This window comes from Etheostoma spectabile, unplaced genomic scaffold (genome assembly GCF_008692095.1).
Source record: "Etheostoma spectabile isolate EspeVRDwgs_2016 unplaced genomic scaffold, UIUC_Espe_1.0 scaffold00005315, whole genome shotgun sequence".
NCBI lineage: Eukaryota > Metazoa > Chordata > Actinopteri > Perciformes > Percidae > Etheostoma > Etheostoma spectabile.
The window spans coordinates 23,068-45,002 of NW_022603246.1; the positions used below are offsets into that span (position 1 = coordinate 23,068).

A 21,935-nucleotide genomic window follows, 5' to 3' on the forward strand; every position below is an offset into this window, starting at 1 on the left:
GAACTGTTGGGTCCTGGTAAATTATAGAGTGTGGTCTAGACCTACTCCATGTGTAAAGTTTCAAGATAACTCTTGTCATGAATTGATACTATAAATAAAACTCTCTCTCTCTCTCTCTCTCTCTCTCTCTCTCTCTCTCTCTCATTGCTGTAAAACCTTTCCCTTTGCCTTTCTCCATGCCCCCCCTCTTTCATTGACAGAAGGAGCCTGAGGCTACATGTGTCTCAGGTGTGCTGTTACCTGCCCAGATGTGTTAGTTTTCTCAGTGAGGCAGCAGAAGCAGGTAGGCTCAAGTTCACTCTCTTTTCAACAGTTTTATAATGAATGAAACTCAACCCTGTTGGCCATCCTTGTTGTTTCTCTGGAGAAGTTAAACATTTTGTAAATTACCTGCTGATGGTTTATAATATTGGAAGTTTCAGTAGCTTGCTGAAGTGTTTCAGCCGTGATTTCATGTCTCAGACTGCACTGTACTTAATCTGTTCTAGCTAACACAAAATCTTCTCTCTTTAAAATGAAAACTAACCTGATAAACAAAGTTGATAGTTTAGTTTCAGTTAGGAGCTGTAAATCAGACAGATGATGCATCTACAATAAAAGTGGCAGCTGTGACGCACGGCTCAGTGAAGCTGTTAATCGTTCAGTGACTAGAGTATTAATGACTAGTACAAAAAAAATTACCTTCAGTTGACCTTTGCTTTCAAAGACTTTCTTTCCTAAAAATCTACATATTCAGTACCTTTTTTTTTGGTCATTTCACAGACTACTTGCACACGCAGAAGACTTTTGTAAAATAATGAACAGAAATAAATACTAAAATTATGAACTGATTTCTGAAATAAATAAAACATAGCCTCAAGCGGCAATTGGTGGGTTCAAATCTTTTTTCTCATTAGCGACTTCAAAGTTATTTCACACATGTGTTCAAACGTGGCTTTAAAACATATCCTACAAGCTTTTTAACAATTGGACAAACAGTGAATTTTGTTTAAAATAGTGACAGCTGATTGGTCAAAAACATTTGTTTTCAATTCAGGGTGATATGTAGCTCAGGCCAGCTCCCGTTGATCTGAGAAAAGAAGATGATCGAAATAAAAACTGCTAATGAAGCAGCGAGCTGCAACTACAAGCTCCAACCTTGATTTGTGTCATGTCCATATCTCAATTACTTTTCAAGTTATTGACCAATTTAATTTAAAAGGGGCGTGGCTCTGAACATAAATGAAGACAAATCAGCAAATGTAAGGCAATTCATCACAAAACTCCCAGGGTATGTTCAGATAAGTGCCCCAGATATACCCCAACTGTTTTATATACATACACCACTAGTACCCTAACCCACAAAACTCCCAGGGTATGTTCAGATAAGTGCCCCAGATATACCCCAACTGTTTTATATACATACACCACTAGTACCCTAACCCACAAAACTCCCAGGGTATATTCAGATAAGTGCCCCAGATATAACCAGACAAAGCAAACAAATTGCAGGTGATACAGAGCAAATCAGCCTATAACTGACAAAATGTTTGTCCAATCAACACAAAACGTCCAGGAAGTTTCTCTATAATGACCTCACACATACACTGCAAGTCTCATTCAGATTGTCGGGGGGGCCTTTAAGGCACAATAACTGGACGTGGGATGGCAATCGATCTACGGTGTAGGAGGAGATCTCAAAAATGTGTTTTTCAAAAATTCAAAATGGTGGAACCATTGTCTAGGGGACTTTAATGTTCCTTGAGGCTTTTTGTACAGCACATAAAGTGGCACCTGTGTGAGAAATTCCAAGTCAACGGGACTTACGGTGTGGGAGGCGTGGCCTTTCAAAGTTTGCATTTGATACAGCGCCACCATGTGACTGAATGGGTTTATATTTCTACAGAAGCACATGCACACTATATCCAGTTATTCCCCCAAGGTTCATGTTTCTAGCTCATTCCAGGTCACAGTAATTTGAGCTGGCGCAGCAAACAACAAATAATAACTAAAACAGACAAACATAGAAAGTTTCTACCGCTGGTTTGAACCCTAAGATGCAACTCTTGTCATTTAGCATCATCGGAGGCATTTTTGCCCTTGTCTTTGGACTACAGCCAGCTAGTTCTGCATGTTTTCAGCCCATTGGGGGTTGGACTGTCATCTTCACCCGACACGAGCAGAAGCAAGCCAAGTGTCAGCCATCTTGATGTTTTCAGAGGCAAACATTTACAAGAGTTATTCAAAATAACGAAAATCTGGACCACCGGGATACGTAGGTACAGATCAGAGAATATGCAGGAAACTTTTAGAGACGGAAAACTCAACACACTATGGGAGCTTCACCTGCTACAGAGACCCGCACCTGAGCCAGCGGTGTCACCCGATGCCGCTAGCCGGTAAGGGGACATCGTCCACGGTGAACCGTGTAACGAGGGCTGGAGTATGAGCTAGTTAGGTAGAAAGCTAATGCTAGCCGGTAAGGGGACATCGTCCTTGGTGAACCTTGGAACGAGGGCGGGAGTATGAGCTAGCTAGGTAGAAAGCTAATGCTAGCAAGTAAGGGGAAATTGTCCAAGGTGAACCGCGCAACGAGGGCGGGAGTATGAGCTAGCTAGGTAGAAAGACTACATCCAACTTCAACAAACTCCCAATACAAGTTCAGTTACGAGTTTATGTGAGGTCATTTTAATATATATTTTATGTGTAATACCACTAGAACCATGGCGAAACATTGTTGAAATTACAATTAAACACACTAGAGTTGAGTTGTCTTTGTCTGGAAACGCTAGGCGTTGCATGGGAGTGGACTCGTAAAGCAGGGAAGCAAGTGCATTCTGGGATTAGATGTCTTTCATCCACATGAGCCAAAAACACATTTTCTGGCTTTTCCCGGCCTAGAGGGCACATATTTCTAAATAAAATTCACATTTCTACTAAATAAGTGACCCAATTTAGAGATTTATTCATCTTTCTAATGGTGAAATATCCCTTTACATTAACTATAATGGTGGTAAAGCTCAATGAAATTAAATATATATTTTTGAATCATTTTATATTTAAATAATAAACGTCTCTCTTTACTTCACAGATCCGTTAAGAGACTAAACGTTTATTTATTTTATTGTTATCTTTGATAATGGATCTTAAAAGCAGAACATTTTAATTTAAGAATGTACTGAACTAGGAATATGTTTTGAAAGAAGTGTGAAGGGTTGGTATGAAACAGTTTGAAGGAGCCGTTAATCACTCTGTCATGCAGCAGTAAATCCTCAGAGCATTCCCGTTAAAGTTCAGCAGTCCCTGGAGGGGCTCCGTGTTCTCCTGCTTCAGCTCTGCTTCACGTCACTTTACCTCAATGTGTCTGGAGACATTTAGAATGATGCACCCTGTTAACATCATATAAATTTAATATTAGAGTTATTTAAAGCATAACGTTTGTCAAGCAGTCTCATGCTCATATGATTATCAGACAAGACATCTGAAACCTTATGACTGGATTAAAATACCTTTTAAGCATTGCATTTAGGTGTGTGTGTGTGTGTTTCCCTGGCACCCTCTTCTCTCCACATTAAAGGATTTCGGAGGATTCAGGATACTGCGGAGTAGATTGTGGAGGAGATAGGTGAGAAAGGGAAAGATAAGATCAAGAATGTTCTGTCAATGCCTAAACTCATTCACTGTAGAGTTATTCCTCCTGCTGCTGAGGCTACGCAGAGCAGAGTCTCTGCCCCCTGTAGTAATAATAATCATGATCATGATAATAATCAGACACAAACACAATCAGCTGATCATTTCATTCATTTGGTAGTTTTAAACTGTGATTTAGAAGGAAAATCTGCAGAATTTATACGTTTTTCTTTTCTACTCTGTACAACAGAGCTTTTTTAATTTCAAGAGGTCTCTTCTAGTTTTGATGTCTGGGGTATTTGGTTATTTTTATGTGTGGTTCCGAAAGTACCCGTTTGGCCAGCTGATATTACAGTCATGACTTCATGATCTCTGATGGTTGATCAGTTTAGTTTTGTTCTGTATCTGTTGATCAATGTTAGCTTTGAGCTTTTTCTTTTTGAGATCACGACTCTTGTGTTTTCCTTGTTTAAGGAGATAAGACTTCTGGAGAGATTGATCCAGACAATGAATTATACAGTTTAACTCATTATGTTTGTCCTCCACAGACCATCAGCCCAGTCCAAACAACATGATCTTCATCTTCTTCACCCGTGAGTTCAGCTTGTCACATTTCATCACTTACACCCCTGATTCAAATGGAAGGAAGAAGGAAGTGAAGAGAGATGGGGAACATCATGCAACATATTATATTGATAATACTTGTGTAGAAAAAAGGATTCAGAGTATTGAGCATGTATGATGTTTTCTTATTTTTTATTTTATTATGTCTGCAAATTTGCCATCAATCAGCGTGAAGATGGCGCTTTTTTGATTTCTTTAATTAATCAGCAAATTAGCCATATGCAAAATCTAGTTTTTGTAACTCCTGGAGCTTGAGTCCAATCCTGACACATTTGTACCAGTAGACTCGGTGGACCCTGATGACAAAAAGTTATCAAAAGAACTTTTATAGTGCAAAAAATGTGCATTATAGAGGACCAACTTCCTGTAGGAGGCTGTTGAAACAGTAGGTTGCGTATCCTACCCAGATTTTTTCCGATTGACACAAAACATGACACAGTTGTACCGCATTGGGGCTTGAGCATCCACGCCAAAGTGTGAGTGAATCGGTCCTTACATGGTGCTGTTAGAATCTTTTTGTTAATTAGCGATTTATGGGAAATCTCCTTTGTCTAACTCCTCTTGTTTCAGTTATCAGTTTTGAATGTCATGGATATTTAGAAGCACTTTCTTTAACAAAAATCTTTATTACCCAATAAATTATACATAATAGGCAAAAACATGAAATAAAAATATATTAAATTACAGAAGTATTATCCACTATTGAACCATAACTTGCATGTTGCACACATGTAAAGAAAATCAAATGTATAAGACCACAAACAAACAAATTAACTACAGCTGTTCTGATATTCCAGAACAGTCTGATGCCTGTTGCTGCCCTGGAGGCAACTATTGGGTCCTTGTAAATTATGTGGTCTAGTGTGGTCTAGACCTCCTTTATCTGTAAATTATAGAGTGGTCTAGACCTGCTCTATCTGTAAATTATAGAGAGGTCTAGACCTGCTCTATGTGTAAATTATAGAGTGGTCTAGACCTGCTCTATCTGTAAATTATAGAGTGGTCTAGACCTGCTCTATCTGTAAAGTATAGAGTGGTCTAGACCTACTCTATCTGTAAATTATAGAGAGGTCTAGACCTGCTCTATCTGTAGATTATAGAGTGGGCTAGACCTGCAGGGATAGCATTATCTCATGTGAACGTGCAACACTAAGGGTAAGGGGTAGGGGTAAGACAGAGAAATGAGATTCAGCCATACACTCGGTTGACCCTCGGGACTAAAAGTTATCAATATCATTTTGATAGCTAACACAATGCCAGAGTTAAGAACCAACTTCCTGTGGGCGGCTGTTGAAACAGGAACCGCTGTATCTTGGCAAACGTTATTCTGATTTACATGAAACTTTGATATAGAGCCATCCTATACTATAGCCATGCCCATGTAAACAGACCACGCCCCTTCTATGACTTTTAAACGAATGAGGACAAATAAATGAAATAGCTCACCTTACTGTATTGTGTATTACTGTTTACTACATGTAAAGTTGTATGAGGAGTTTTCCTTAGCGGGGGGTTCCTTCCTCAGACTATTTATCCAATCCACTTTATTTGTATAGCACATTTTACAAACACAAAGTTACCAAAGTGCTGCACAGAAAACTCAAACATACAAAACACTAATGTAAAATATTGTAAAAACAAAATAAGAGCTTAGCTCACTCTGGACCAATCTGATTGGTATAAAATAGTGGAAACAAACATCCCAGAGGATGTTTTTCTGGATGTTTTTCTCCTGTCCCAGGATGCATCTGTGGTGAAGCCAGACCTTGGTAAGGTGTGTAGGGGAAGTAGAGTCAGATCACTTTTCAACAAGGACACGTAATAACTTGTTCTCTACTTGTCGTTTTGTTTCTGAGGCATTTGGATTTAAAAACGTATATATGACATGTAATGTTTCCTGAAGTCTTTCTTCTGATGTAATCATCTCTGACACCAAACTTGTCTTTTTTTGTCTGCTGAATCTATTTGCACACATTGATTTAAAATTCAGATAGATTCAAGACTAGAATTTAAAATCCACTGACCCATCTATATTTCTGCAGTTTTTCTTCCAGAAGCTCTGCTTCAGGACCTCCGGGACCAGTGTCCCGGGGGCTCCTGTAACCCCCAGCTTGGCGACCTGATGGTGGGTCGCGCAGCACAGCTGTCAGCCTCGTCTACCTGCGGTCTGGACGGACCAGAAAACTACTGCATCCTCGGGTACCTGGAGGTCAGAGGTCACCTTATTTTAAGCCTGTTCTCACACAGTATTCATGCATGTAGCTTTGAAAAGTAAAGCATTGTAATCCATATGTATTCCACCTATGTATCACTGTCCACAGCGCACTGACTGCTGCTGTGTAAGAGGGGGGTAGGTCAGTGGTACCCTGGAAGAAGTCAAGGAAACGGTAGCTCATCTCCTAAAGTATTATTTAGGGTGACCGCTGTCTTTAATGGTCACATTGGTGTCTAGACTGAACTGTAACGGCCTCTGAAAGGATGTCACCTCGGGGTGCTTGGTACCTGGCTCACCTTTTAACTGCTACATTGGAATTTCCCTTTCTGGGACTACTAAAAGATACATTATTATTTTTATTATTATTATTATTATTATTATTATTATTAATATTATTTATTATTATTATTACTACTATAATTATTTAATTTAATTGTCTTGTGAGGGGCCAGCAGTTCCCTGATTTCGTGGGATTTCTTATATATTGGTGTGCATAACTCTGTTAGATACAAGCTGTTGATTAGAATGCATTGCCCTATAACGCAGGTAAGGGCAGATCATGCCAAGGTAAAGGATTCTGTCTTTCAGTGCATCTTATAAATTGATGTGCATAACTCGTTAGATACAAGCTGTTGATTAGAATGCACTGCCTTATAACGCAGGTGAGGGCAGATCATGCCAAGGTAAAGGATTCTGTCTTTCAGTGCAGGTAAACTCTGTTCTCTTTCTGAAAACTTGTTTTCTCTTTTTCTGATTGACTGTTTCTGGCTCGTACTCAGACTTTCAAACTGAAACATGTTCTGATCTGTCACTTTATTATCCAGTGCTGTTATTTCCACCCTGAGCATCACTTTTCCTCATGACTGCATTTTCCTCTCTTCATTCCATTCGATCTTCATTCTCTCACAGACGTGTTTCTTTAAAAACTGTTCAGTAGAGAAAAAAACAAACCCATTCTAATTTCTACAGAGTAGAGAAAGTTACTGCATGAAATGGGATTTTTACAACAGTTCAGCAGCTGCAGAAGGAATCAGATCACTGACCAATAATAAAACAAAAGTTCATGATTAAAAAAGTTATCTTGCATTAAAATGGGTTAAATAATCAGACTGCTGAAGAAATGAGACTTCGACAGTTTAGGATGTTAGTGATTAAGAATCACGTTGAATATTTGTTCTCTTCCTTCAGGAGAAGAGAAAATGTTTCACATGTGACTCTCAGCTGCCGTACAATCTCCATAGCAACCCTAACAGCCACCGCATCGAGAACGTCATTACGACCTTTGACCCTGAAAGGAAAATGAAATGGTGGCAGTCTGAGAATGGTTCGTTTTAAAATGTCCAAGCAGAGTATGTTTAAGTGTTTCTTCCTCTCAGCCAACCATCACAGGAAGCGTGACAAACTCACAGCTCTATATTTATATATATATAATATATATATATATATATATATATATATATATATATATACATACATAAGTAACTAAAGCGCTGTGTTGTCTGCAGGAGTTCATGAGGTCAGCATTCAGCTGGATCTGGAGACCGTGTTCCAGTTCAGTCACCTGGTCCTCACCTTCAAGGTGAGCCACCAAACACACACACACACACAGACACACACACACACCTTCCAGATTAAATTTTCTATTCAATTTTATTTATAGTATCAATTCATAACAAGCGTTATCTGGAGACCCATTACAGATAGAGCAGGTCTAGACCACACTCCAGGATTTACAAGGACCCAACAGTTCTAGTAGTTTCCTCCAGAGCAGCAACAGGGCCACAGTGGAGAGGAAAGACTTCCTTTTAGGCAGAAACCTGGGACAGACCCAGACCCAGGACCAGACCCAGGCTCTTGGGAGGCAGTGTCTGACGACCGGTTGGGTTAATGAAGAGTGGAAATAACAGTCACAAAAATAGTAGTTTGTAGTAGTTCTTTGTAGTATTTCATGGCATAGCAGGGCACTGTGGGCATTACAAGGCACAGCAGGACGTAGCAGGACGTAGCAGGACGTAGCAGGACGTGTAGCGGGACCATGGCGACAGCTGCTACCATGATTTTGGAGCCTCCCTGATCCGATGAAACATGCTGGGGAAAAAGAACATAAGGACTCCGGGAGTGACTCCCCAGAGCTAGGTTAGTAACTAGGTTAGTAACTAGGTTAGTAACAAGCATTTCTGAGACATGGATGCACACAAATGGAAAGATAGAAAGATAGAGCAGAGAGGAGCTCAGTGTGTCAAAGGAAGTCCCCAGCTGTCAAAAACTATTACAGCATAACTAAGAGAGACAGGGTAAAGAGAGGAGCCTGGTCAGGCTAGAACTCTCCCCAACCGGATCCCATCCCTCTGTCTAGAAGAGATGGGAAGAGAGAGAGAGAGAGAGAGAGAGAGAGATCCATCCCTCTGTCTAGAGAAGGTGGATGAGAGAGGGAGGGAGAGAGAGAGAGAGAGAGAGACATAACCATCCCCCTGTGTAGAGGAGGTAGATATGAGACAGAGAGAGAGAGAATTCAATTGTATTTATATAGTGCTTAATCACAACAACAGTTATCTCTTTTCGTGACTAAGGGATGATTCAGGACTGTCCTGAGCCAGCCCTAACTATAAGCTTTATCAAAGAGGAAAGGATTCTTAGAGGACAACAGGCTAACGTACTTCTCTAACTCTGATTGGCTGACGCTTTCTTTTTGACGGTTTCAGGAGTCAGGTGTACTGATCCTCTCCCACTTTCTGTGTCTTCTTGTTATCTTATTGAGCAGCGAGCGCCCCTTTTCCTCTGATTCTCAAAGTGATTTTTCCCATTCAGTATCTCCGTTAACATGTCATTAAATGCAGATATAAAGAGTTTTGTATCTTCTTGGTTTTACAGCATCACAGCTCGTAGTCAGTCTACCTCGGATGGTTTAGACCTCACAGCTGATTATTTCAGTCCTTACAGAGAAAATGATTGTCCTGTAGATTAAGTACTCATAAACTAGACTAAAACTAATCAACTAAAAGTGTGTATAAAATGGGTTGTTTGACATCACATGGTCCTTGCAACAGTAGATAAATAAACATTTTATTAATTCCAAAGGAAATTAAGGAACATGTGAACCAATATAGAAAAGAAATCGTGTCTGCTGTCATGTCCTGTCTGCAGAGTTTCCGTCCGGCGGCCATGTTGGTGGAGCGATCGAAGGATTTTGGACGAAGCTGGAAAGTTTTTCGTTATTTTGCAGAAGACTGTTTGCTTCATTTCCCTTCAGTGTCAGATCAGCCGGCCAAAAGCGTTGACGACGTGGTCTGTGACAGCAGGTACTCTGGTTCAGATCCATCCACTGATGGAGAGGTAACACACTCGCCAATACACACACACGCACACACACACACACACACCACTTATAGTGTCGTGGCTTCAAATGTTTTTTCATGTGAACATTCACTGCTCGATATGCTGCAACAAGAAAGTGACCAAATGTCAGCATGCCATCTCATGGTCATCTCATCATTCAAGATAACAGACGTGTGTGTAGGCTCCTTTAGAATAAAAGCACTTCCTGTGACCTTTGTGGTAATACTATATGTTATCAACAAATAAGGTTGTGTAGATTTCCCACGTTGGCTCTACATCTTGTAAATAGTGAGTTTGCAACCTCACTATAATTTTACATTTCCTTAACCTTTGTATTGTCCTTCATGTTGCGGGGACTTGTTCAGTTGCTCTGGGTCCCGGGGACTTCATGTGTATAATTTCAGGTCAACTGCCCTGGTTTATTTTGGTTTTTTAGCTTACTTACATTGTATGTTGTGAGTTGGTTTGGGTCCCTCACGCTTAAAAACAAGAACAAGCTGCAATATATAGTTAAGGTGTGTGGCAAGATTTCCCAAAACCCTCTGACTGATTTAAACTCTGTCTATGAGACAAGGTCTCTCAAGAAGGCCCAGTCAGTCCGGGCCGACCCCAGTCACCCCCTGAACAGCTGCTGCATCTTGTTGCCATCTGGCAGCAGATTCAGTCTGAAGCCTATATGCAGGACAAACAGACACAAAAACTCTGTTGTCCCTGCTGCTATAGGCTTTCATAATAAGTCAATGTGAGGTGTGGTCTTCTGTGTAGTACGTATTTTTTTTGTTTCTAGATGTATGGCTGTTGTCTTGTATAACCTGGGTGTTATTTATGTTACATGCTGCTGCACAACAAAGTGCCCCTCGAGGATAATAAAGACTCCTTGAATTGAATTTCTAGTCACATCTCACACAACACAAGTATCCCAAAGGGTTTTTATTCAGAATAGATTCAAGGTGCATTTTAATTCATTTCAGTTTCTTGTTGTCTTTGCGGGAGCCACTCCCAACACGTCTGTTTATCCGCCGCTCGTTTGTTTTTGGTTTTTGCAGCGTAACTCTGCCAGAGTTATGGGGTTATATTGGTTGACGCTACCCGTGACCCAAGTGGCTACGGTCTCACGCATTCAGCGCAGTAGGCCTGCGTGCAGCTCCCGCAGATGTATCTCTAGCAGCAGCCGCACACGGTGTGTATTTTACCTGCCGGGCAGCGTCTGCGCTCTCGGTCAAGCTTCGGCAATAGAGAAATACAATCAAATTTTGTCCCGTAGTAGTGAAATACAGTCAAAATGCAGGCTGGGTCCCAGAGACCTAAAGGCCGATGCTTTGGTAGAAGAGAAAGAAATACTGTAGAAAACTGGCCCGCGTCCTGGAGACCCAAAGGATGAGGCCGCGGTAGAAGTGAAATACGTTGAAATACAGTACGTTTCGCAGGGACCCGAATGCCGGTGTCGCGATAATGGAAAAATACAGTCAAATACAGGACGGGTCCCAGAGACCCAAAGGCCGATGCTGTGGTAATAGAGAAATACAATTGCATTCTGTCCCAGGTCCCATAGACCTGAAGGCCTGTAGTAGTGAAATACAGTCTAATATAGGACGGGTCCCAGAGACCTGAAAGCTGATGCCGGGTAGTGGAAAAATACAGTCGAATGCAGGACGGATCCCCGAGACCCAAAGGCTGAAGGTGCGGTAGAAGACAAAGAACTAATATATAATACTGGCCCAGAACATGGAGACCCGAAGGACGAGGCCACGGTAGAATTGAAATACTATAGAATACGGGCCAGGTTTCCCGGGACCCGCAGGGCCATGTCTGCGGTAGTAGACATGACATGAAATTAAACAAGCGTGGGTCCCTGGGACCCGACGGCCATTGCAAAAAGTCAAATAAACTGCACGGATCCCCGTGATCCAATGGTCAACACAAGGGTTCAGACTTTTTTAAACACTTCACTGGCTGCCCATCCATTTGAGGATTCATTTTGAAATTCTTTCATTTGCTTTAAAGTCTTCAATGGCCTTGCCCCTTCTTACTTCTCTGAGCTGCTGCACCCCTTCACCCCCAGCCGATCTGTCAGGTAGGCTGACCAGTTGCTCCCGACGGTGCCCAAAGCTAGGCTGAAGCTCAGGGGGATCAGGCGTTTGGGTTTTGGGTCCAAAACATTGGAATGGCCTGCTTCTGTACATTAGACAGGCCTCCCCTCTGTCTCTTCTTCCTGCTTCTGGTGAGAGCAGATGTGTTTTTCCTCCTCTCCCCTCTTATCTTAGCTTGACTCCTTCCCAGTCTGTCTACCCTGTCTTGTGGAACTTTTCTCTTTTCTCTTTGTTCCCTGCCTGCAGTTTTCCTGGAACAGTCGAAATGGAATTGGTTAACTGGTCACTTAGTGCTATTGACAAGATTTTTTCACCCAAACATGCTTCTCCGGGGGAGCCGTCATGTCCGAGTGGAACGTTCCCTGCAGGTTATGCTCGCGATTCCTGGGCGAATTGGCAAGCGGTCTGCCTGGACGTTCTAACTATGGAGGAAGTTGAAGATTATCCAATATTTGGATAATTGGAATTCTGTTGGTGGGGCTCCTGATCATCGGCCTTTGGGTCTCACTGACCAATTGTAAAATTGGTAAGATAGCCGCCAGCAAATTTACCCACAAGCTGTCTGGGGAACTTAAAGAGTGCCTACACGGAGTGATTGAGAGGATGAAGGTTTTACATCTGAGGGCTGACCAGTCCAGTGAACTGTCTCGCAACATCTCAGACCGGACCGTGGAAGCGCAGAAGGGGATAAATGCCATCAGGGCCCAGTCGGATTTGCTTCGTGTAGCCACCGGTCTGGCAGAAAAGGTAGATGGACTGCAAAAATCACTACGTGATATGGATGCTTGTATGTCGCTGAGGTTGATAACAATTGCGTGAAGGACATTGATTCGAACAAATTCTACAGAGTTAACCTAAATTGGACTGCAACTGATCAACTACCCTCCCCACCACCCTTAACCCGAGCAGGAAATTAGCTCGTAGCTGGCCTTGTGTCTCGTCCTGTGCACTGGTTATCTCTTAGAGGTCACGCCGATGAACTGAGCTTTTAACAACACAGACAGTCTGACGCTCACATTCGCACACATAACTCATTATCTCACACACACACATACACTTCCCCCCCCCCCATCCCGCCCCGTATCTGTCTGTCTGCCTCAATTTTGTGTTTTTCTCGCACCCTCTCAATGCCACCTCAAAAAATTCCTTCATGTGTCCACATTAACTGTGTTGTCTTGTGCATTACGTTGTGATGTTGTATTGTATATTATGTTGCTGTACCATGTTGCTGTCTGCATAAATCCTTTTCAGAGAGTGCGTGTGGCGGTGCTTGAAATAGCTTTGGCCCAGAGGCTTTCTCCAAACGGTATTTTGTTGCCTTGTACCTGTACATGTGTAATGATAATAAAGCTATCTATCTATCTATTAGACAGGCCTCCCCTCTGTCTCATTCACATGAGACAGAGGGGAGGCACTGCCACCGTATGCTGGCAGTACATTTTAGTTTTCTTTTATTTCTATTTATTTCATTTTTATTTTATTGCTTTTATCTTTATATTTGGCACCTCATATTTCAGCCAGACATCCTCTGGATGTCTTCGGTCTCTAGTGTATGTCTGTTAATTTTCAGCCAGACAGCCTCTGGATGTCCTCGGTCTCTAGTGTATGTCTGTTAATTTTCAGCCAGACAGCCTCTGGATGTCCTCAGTCTCTAGTGTATGTCTGTTAATTTTCAGCCTTACATCCTCTGGATGTCCTCAGTCTCTAGTGTATGTCTGTTAATTTTCAGCCAGACAGCCTCTGGATGTCCTCGGTCTCTAGTGTATGTCTGTTAATTTTCAGCCAGACAGCCTCTGGATGTCCTCGGTCTCTAGTGTATGTCTGTTAAGTTTCAGCCAGACATCCTCTGGATGTCCTCAGTCTCTAGTGTATGTCTGTTAATTTTCAGCCAGACAGCCTCTGGATGTCCTCGGTCTCTAGTGTATGTCTGTTAAGTTTCAGCCAGACATCCTCTGGATGTCTTAAGTCTCTAGTTTGTGTCTACTATGAAGTGGCTCGTTTAGGGACTTAAATCATCACACATGAAAATAATTTGGCTTTTTGAATCCAGAGTGTCATCTTTCCAGTCAGACCCAGTATCTGACACAGAGACTCTGTTTGTGGACCCTAGTATGCAGAAATACACACATCAAAACACACCACAACATTCATGCTGTCAAATGTTCTCAGTCATCGTTAACATCGTCAGGACCTTTTCCTGTCACTTTTAACACTGGGGTCCTGTTGTACATTGTTGACTGAGCCAAATTCTATCAAACCAGAGATTAAAAACTTCTTCACCACAGTATGTGAGGCTCCATCACTGTGTGTCTGACGTGGTGCACTGCAGCACAGGAGCCCCTCAGGGTAAGGTGCTCTCCCCCTTCCTTTTCACCCTCTATACCTCAGACTTCATGCACAACACCACCCACTGCCACATCCAGAAGTTCTCCGATGACACAGCCGTTGTTGGTTGTGTTTCTGAGGGGACCAATCTGGAATACAGGATGGTCATCAGGGACTTTGTCAGCTGGTGTGAGCTCAACCAGCTTCAGCTCAACACCAGCAAGACAAAGGAGATGATTGTTGACTTTCGGAGGAAACATCCCAATTCTCACCGGTGAGCATCCAGGGATTGGACATTGATGTAGTGGAGAGCTAAAAATTCCTGGGTGTTCACCTAAACAATAAACTGAACTGGACTGATAACACCCAAGCACTCTACAAGAAGGGCCAGAGTCGCCTCCATCTGCTGAGGAGACTCAGGTCCTTTGGAGTATGCAGGACTCTCCTCAGGACTTTTTATGACTCTGTGGTGGCCTCTGCCATCCTTTATGCTGTGGTCTGCTGGAGGGGGGGCAGATCGGACCGGGACAGGAGCAGACTCAATAGACTGATCAGGAGAGCGAGCTCTGTCCTGGACTGTCCTCTGGACCCATAGAGGAAGTAGGGGAGAGGAGGATGTTAGCTAAGCTGACATCCATCATGGACAACAACTCTCACCCCCTACATGACACTGTGGGGTCCCTGAGCAGCTCCTTCAGCAGCAGACTGATAAACCCACCCCCCTCCCCCTACATGACACTGTGGGTCCCTGAGCAGCTCCTTCAGCAGCAGACTGATACCCCCCCCCCCCCCCCACATGACACTGTGGGGTCCCTGAGCAGCTCCTTCAGCAGCAGACTGATACCCCCCTGGTGTAAGAAGGAGAGGTACCGCAGGTCCTTCATCCCGGTCTCTGTCAGACTCTACAACGCCTGCACCACCTGATAGTGTTGTAGTTTCTGTTATTGTTTTTCATTTAATCCACACACTCTGTATAACTTTATCTGTATTTATATTTTTCCATTACAAGTACTTACTTTTTCAATACTATTTATGGTCACAGGTAAAAATAACTATATTATGGTTACCTGATTTCGCATTATCACTTTAATTAAATATTCAACTTAATTTTAGCGTCACTTACAACACTGCAATATTGTTTGCTTGTACCATGGCAACTGCACTTTACTTCACAATACCTCATGTGACGCCACTTCACTTCACTTCACTTCACTTTACTTTACTTTACTTTACTTTACCTTACCTTACTTCACTTTGCTTCAGTCTACCTTTCTGCACATTGTCTGTTGTTTACCTGTTTTTCTTGTGTGTGTACTTGTTTGTTTGTTTTTTCTTTCATTGTAGAGAATTGCTGCTGTAACAAAGAAATTTCCCCACTGTGGGATGAATAAAGTATCATCTAATCTAATCTTCACGAGAAAGTGGGAGATTTAAATTAAGAACAAAAAAAACACATTAAAGACACATTAAATTACAGTTGTTGTTCATTCGTACCACTTCTTTTAGAAATGTTTTATGTGTGTGTTTTGAAATGTGTATTGTATTCAGAATGTGTTTTATTGTGTTTGTCCATCAGGTTGTGCTGAAAGCTCTTGATCCTGTGTTTGAAATAGAAAACCTGAACGCACCACACATCCAAGGTCAGGTGACATTACACCAGAGAATACAGCTCTCTGATTGGCTCTCCACTGTGTGTTAAACAATTCTGACAAAGAGAAAGGACATGTTTTCTAACCTTTGTCCCCAGATCTGATCACCTTGACAAATATCCGTGTGAACTTCACTCGTCTGTTCATGTTGGGCGACACGGTGCTGGGGCGAAGACGCAGGAACCCTCAGGACAAATATTACTACGCTCTTTACAACATGGTGGTCCGAGGAAGCTGCTTCTGTCACGGACACGCCAGCCAATGTACGCCTGTGGACGGAGGACAAGGGAGTGTCTTTACCATGACTGCCATGGTACGGACTGGAAGGGTTTCTGATCCGAACATCTGACCTAAAGGTTTTCTGAGCCGATCATCTGACATGAAGGGCTTCTGATCCGATCAGCTGACTTGAAGGGCTTCTGATCCAATCAGTTGACCTGAAGGGTTTCTGATCCAATCAGTTGACCTGAAGGGTTTCTGATCCAATCAGCTGACCTGAAGGGTTCTGATCCGGTCAGCTGACCTGAAGGGTTTCTGATCCGGTCAGCTGACCTGAAGGGTTTCTGATCCGGTCAGCTGACCTGAAGGGTTTCTGATCCGGTCAGCTGACCCAAAGCGTTTCTGATCCGGTCAGCTGACCTGAAGGGTTTCTGATCCGGTCAGCTGACCCAAAGCGTTTCTGATCCGGTCAGCTGACCTGACATTTTTCAGTAAAACTACAACATATACAGTAAGAACATTAACTTTAAAATGAATGCAGGCTCATTTACTTAGACAATGCTGCATTAACCATTTAAATGTTCATTGTGAGGCAAGAGTTCAGGACCCTGGTTTAATCTTTAGTCTTGATTTCTGCACATTTTCTCCAAATGTACTTTACTCTGACCTACCATCAGTGACATTGGATACAAATGTCCTGAGACATCTTTCTCGGTTCACAGATGGGAAAATAGATAAATACTAATCATACTGTTTCTGTGTGGATAAACATGTTCAACTCACCACACCAGGTGATTTCTGTTGCTCAGGTTCAAGGTCGATGTGGTTGTCAGCACAACACAGCCGGAGATAACTGTGAGAAATGTCAGGACTTTCACCACGACTCCCCCTGGAGGCCTGGAGGAGAAAACAACGCCAACATCTGCAGGAGTAAACCAGAACCCCTTCTTTATGTTGATATAAAACATCTGCAGGACTGAAAGCTTTGATACAAAACATAAACCAGGCAGTTGTAAATCTCCTTTCTGTTCCTAATCATGCCCTGGTGTTTCCCTTTTACTCTTTTAGGGTGTAACTGTCACGGTCACTCAGACTCGTGTCACTTTGACTCGGCTCGTTTCCAAGCAACGGGCAGCATCAGCGGCGGTATCTGTGACGACTGTCGTCATGACAGGACAGGGCCTCAGTGTGACCAATGCCGACCCTTCCTGTATCGAGATCCACAGAGAGCGGCCGACGACCCACACGGCTGCATACGTACGTTTCAACTGCGGTCATTCATTTACTGTGTGTGTGTGTGTGTGTGTGTGTGTGTGTGTGTGTGTGTGTGTGTGTGTGTTTTAAAACCCCAATTTATGTACAAGAGACCGACTCACCTTGACCCAGGTTTTATTGACAAGAGGTTGACTCACCCTGGTCCAGGTTTTATTGACAAGGGGGGGAATAAGGCTGGCCCACATCCAGATTTTACAGTTAACATCATGAGCATGTGTTTATGACTTGAGAACTGGTGGAAGTAAAACTCTCATTCTGTTACGACTGTAGTGACGGTCATAGAGACGTAGAGAACAGCCTTATTCATTACTTAGATTAGTGACGGTCATAGAGACGTAGAGAACAGTCTTATTCATAACTTCCATCGTGTTTTGTTTCAGCGTGTGACTGCGACCCGGCAGGTTCTCAGGACGGCGGTCTCTGTGACGCCCTGAGTGGCCATTGCGTCTGTAAAGAAAACGTGGAGGGTCAACGTTGTGATCGCTGTAAACACGGCTTCTTCAATCTGACACAGGACAATCCCACCGGCTGTCAGGGTAAGAAATCACTTTGATTCAACCTTTTTAACCTTTATTGAACAAAGAGCAGTGACGCAGAGAAGCTTCATGTTCATGTTAAAGACCTCTGACATGACTGGCTGTGATTGGAGGCTCCAGTTCGTCACAAGAACATGAACCTGAATCAGGAGTGGGCTACTGTTTGTTAGTTTTATTACTTATACTTAACTACGGCTGCTGTGCCACTTTTCCTTACGCACGTCCTCAGCTGGCTGCGTCTACTTGGCTGCTTGTGGAAACAACTTATTTAGGCATTTTTGTGGGAGGACAGTGTCTTATATCTACGTCTATGCATACACTTTTTAATGTTTTTACTAGGGCTGGGCAAGTTAACGCGTTATTATCGCGTTAACTAATTAATTAACGCCGACAATTCTTTTATTGCCCGTTAACGCAGTTTTTATTATTTCTTTATTATTGTAAAAGTTTGTTGCTCACAGGCTTTGTAAATACTGCAAAGTTGAGTTTTCTTATCACCGGAGTACTTCCTGTCTAAAATATCACCTTGACAGTTAATACCAGCAAATCATTCAACAACACACACTGTGGGCGGGGCTTCAGACTACGTTAGATGCAGCGTGGGGGGGGGTAGAGATAAACACACAGTGGGCGGGGCTTCAGACTACGTTAGATGCAGCGTGGGGGGGGTAGAGATAAACCCACAGTGGGCGGGGCTTCAGCAGACTATGTTAGATGCAGCGTGTGGGTAAGTATAGATAAACAAAAGCAAGAGACTCTAACAAATGCCATAGCGACGTGGACAGCTACAGACTGCAGGCTCATTAGGGCGGTGGAGGACATTGGTTTGGTGGAGGACAACGACGCAACAACGACGGCAGGTACGAGAGTCCCCCAACACGCACCATCACAAGAAGATACACGAGTTGTATAAAAATGAGAGGACTGCAAAAGCGACCATGCTACAACATGCACCTGCTGTTTCTCTCACTGGGGACTACTGGACTCACTGGGGACTACCCTGGACTCACTGGGGACTACCCTGGACTCACTGGGGACTACCGGACTCACTGGGGACTACTGGACTGACTGGGGACTATACTGGACTCACTGGGGACTATACTGGACTCACTGGGGACTATACTGGACTGACTGGGGACTATACTGGACTCACTGGGGACTATACTGGACTCACTGGGACTACCGACTCACTGGGGACTATACTGGACTGACTGGGGACTATACTGGACTCACTGGGGACTATACTGGACTCACTGGGGACTACTGGACTGACTGGGGACTATACTGGACTCACTGGGGACTACTGGACTGACTGGGGACTATACTGGACTCACTGGGTAACCAGAATTATCTCGGAGTTCCAGTGCATTATACTGATGAACAGTGGGCGCTGCATTCACGTGCTCTGATTGGACTGAAAACAGAGGACAGACACTATGCTGAGATATGCGCGGGACACTTTATTGAAGTTGCACAGCAGTGGAATGTGTCAAATAAAGTCCCCGCAGTTAGGACGGATAGTACGAATAGATACGAAATCTGATCGCTGCTGCGAGCCTTCTGCCTTCTGATCATGTCCCCTGCTTTGTGTCTCCAGCGTCCTGTCACAGTGTCTCTGCTTAACAGCGCATTTGACAGTGTCCCTCAGTGTCTCTGCTTAACAGCGCGTGTCCTTGCGAAGTGCATAAAGTTGTGGGACTCTAAACCCAGTCCAGTAAGTGCTGCAGAGTTAGTGTAACAACAAAAGGACGTGGACATAAGAAGGACATGGACATAAGAAGGGCGTGGACATAAGAAGTTGCTTAGCAACACATTCCAATCAGATGAATCCATTTCTGGACGTGATAAATACATTCTTTAAGTTGAGATGGACACTAAATAATTTATTATACTGCTACTTTATAAACAAAATGCTGGTAAGTTTTTGCAGAACAAATGTTACGGCACTTTTGTTCATATGGCAGAACATTTAAAAAAAATTGCACTATATACATTACTTTTGAATTCATTATTTCATTTTGCGATTAAGGGTTAATTGCAATTAATCGGGGAAATTATGCGATTAAATATTTTAATTGCTGCCCAGCTCTAGTTTTTACATGTGCAACTTAGTTCAACGTTTGACCTTTATTCAGCCTTGTGTTCTTGCCTTTAGCCATACATCTGTTCCTTGTAAGTTGTCTACATGTGTAGTTGAACTATACTAGTATCCAGTATTCTATATATAACATCTAACATCATATTTCTGTGTGTGTTTCAGTGTGCAGGTGTCATTTTTTGGGAAGTGTTGGGTCTTGTGATCAGCTGACAGGAAGTTGTGAATGTGACCATTTGGCAATGGGACCGCTGTGTGATCGATGTCTGGTAGTTTTCATTTTAACAAATCAATCAATCCGTTATGACTCTGTTGTGACTCCGTTGTGACTCAGTTATGACTCCGTTATGACTCTGTTTGTGACTCCGTTATGACTCTGTTTGTGACTCCGTTATGACTCTGTTTATGACTCTTTTGTGACTCTGTTATGACTCCGTTATGACTCTGTTTATGACTCTGTTGTGACACTGTTGTGACTCCGTTGTGACTCTGTTATGACTCCGTTTGTGACTCTGTTGTGACTCCGTTATGACTCTGTTTATGACTCTGTTATGACTCTGTTATGACTCCGTTTGTGACTCCGTTGTGACTCAGTTATGACTCTGTTTGTGACTCCGTTATGACTCTGTTTGTGACTCCGTTATGACTCTGTTTGTGACTCCGTTATGACTCCGTTATGACTCCGTTTGTGACTCCGTTGTGACTCTGTTGTGACACTGTTGTGACTCCGTTATGACTCTGTTTATGACTCTTTTGTGACTCTGTTATGACTCCGTTATGACTCTGTTTATGACTCTGTTGTGACACTGTTATGACTCCGTTGTGACTCTGTTATGACTCCGTTTGTGACTCTGTTGTGACTCCGTTATGACTCTGTTTATGACTCTGTTATGACTCTGTTATGACTCCGTTTGTGACTCCGTTGTGACTCTGTTATGACTCCGTTATGACTCTGTTTATGACTCTGTTATGACTCTGTTATGACTCTGTTTGTGACTCTGTTGTGACACTGTTATGACTCCGTTATGACTCTGTTTATGACTCTGTTATGACTCTGTTTATGACTCTGTTGTGACTCCGTTATGACTCCGTTGTGACTCTGTTATGACTCTGTTTATGACTCTGTTATGACTCTGTTATGACTCCGTTATGACTCCGTTATGATTCTGTTTATGACTCTGTTGTGACTCTGTTATGACGCTCCTCTGACGCCATTATGACTCCGTTATGATCCTGACTGATGTGTTTTCGTATTCAGGAAGGTTTCTGGGGTTTGGGAAACTCTGTGTTCAGGTGTTCGCCGTGCGACTGCGATGTGGGAGGAGCTTACAGCACCACGTATGTTTCCTCTGATTTTATTCAGCTTTTAAAGTTTAAAGAGTGAATGGCTGAGTAAAGATCAGGTCGGTTTAAGTTCCACATCCTAAAATCCCATATTGGTCTCAACTATTAATTATTATTAATTAATGAATTATTATCAATAATCAACTATTAATACCAGATAACGAAATCCTAACTAATCTCATTCTTTACTTCCTGTCCCAGGTGTTCTCCAGAGGACGGACAGTGTCAGTGTTTACCCAACATGGTGGGTCGGCGCTGCTCCGCCCCTGCCCCCGGCTACTTCCTGCCTCTTTTGGACTACTTCCTGTATGAGGCGGAGCTCGCTGCCCCGCTGCACGGAGGAAGCTCTCCTCCATCTACTCCTCCTTCTTCTTCTTCTCCTCTGGTAGGAACCGAAGAGTCATGTGATGATCAGAGAGATCAGTTGTGTGCCTCCATGTTTCTGTGTTCACCTCTTAGTAATGTTGTGTGTGTGTGTGTGTCTGTGTGTGTGTGTGTCTGTGTGTGTCTGTGTGTGTGTGTGTGTGTGTCTGTGTGTGTCTGTGTGTGTGTGTGTGTGTGTGTGTGGTCTGTGTGTGTGTCTGTGTGTGTGTGTGTCTGTGTGTGTGTGTGTCTGTG

General features: G+C 43.0%; 1 protein-coding gene across 2 annotated transcripts in view; it reads left to right on the top strand.

The window, feature by feature from the left end:
• The first annotated feature begins 202 nt into the window (after positions 1–202).
• Positions 203–21,935, top strand: part of lamb4 (laminin, beta 4) — a 55,078-nt gene continuing 33,345 nt past the window's right edge. The window contains exons 1-15 of one of the 2 annotated variants that reach the window (XM_032507963.1): positions 203–283; positions 3,557–3,604; positions 4,158–4,202; positions 6,276–6,442; positions 7,637–7,772; positions 7,954–8,027; positions 9,593–9,781; positions 15,776–15,839; positions 15,947–16,161; positions 16,877–16,997; positions 17,136–17,324; positions 17,723–17,878; positions 20,139–20,242; positions 21,232–21,311; positions 21,519–21,702. In XM_032507963.1, the coding sequence (XP_032363854.1) occupies positions 4,181–4,202; positions 6,276–6,442; positions 7,637–7,772; positions 7,954–8,027; positions 9,593–9,781; positions 15,776–15,839; positions 15,947–16,161; positions 16,877–16,997; positions 17,136–17,324; positions 17,723–17,878; positions 20,139–20,242; positions 21,232–21,311; positions 21,519–21,702 (1,701 nt within the window). In that variant the 5' untranslated portion in view covers positions 203–283; positions 3,557–3,604; positions 4,158–4,180. The remainder of the gene's footprint in view (positions 284–3,556; positions 3,605–4,157; positions 4,203–6,275; positions 6,443–7,636; positions 7,773–7,953; positions 8,028–9,592; positions 9,782–15,775; positions 15,840–15,946; positions 16,162–16,876; positions 16,998–17,135; positions 17,325–17,722; positions 17,879–20,138; positions 20,243–21,231; positions 21,312–21,518; positions 21,703–21,935) is intronic. The other variant, XM_032507962.1, reaches the window with a different exon arrangement.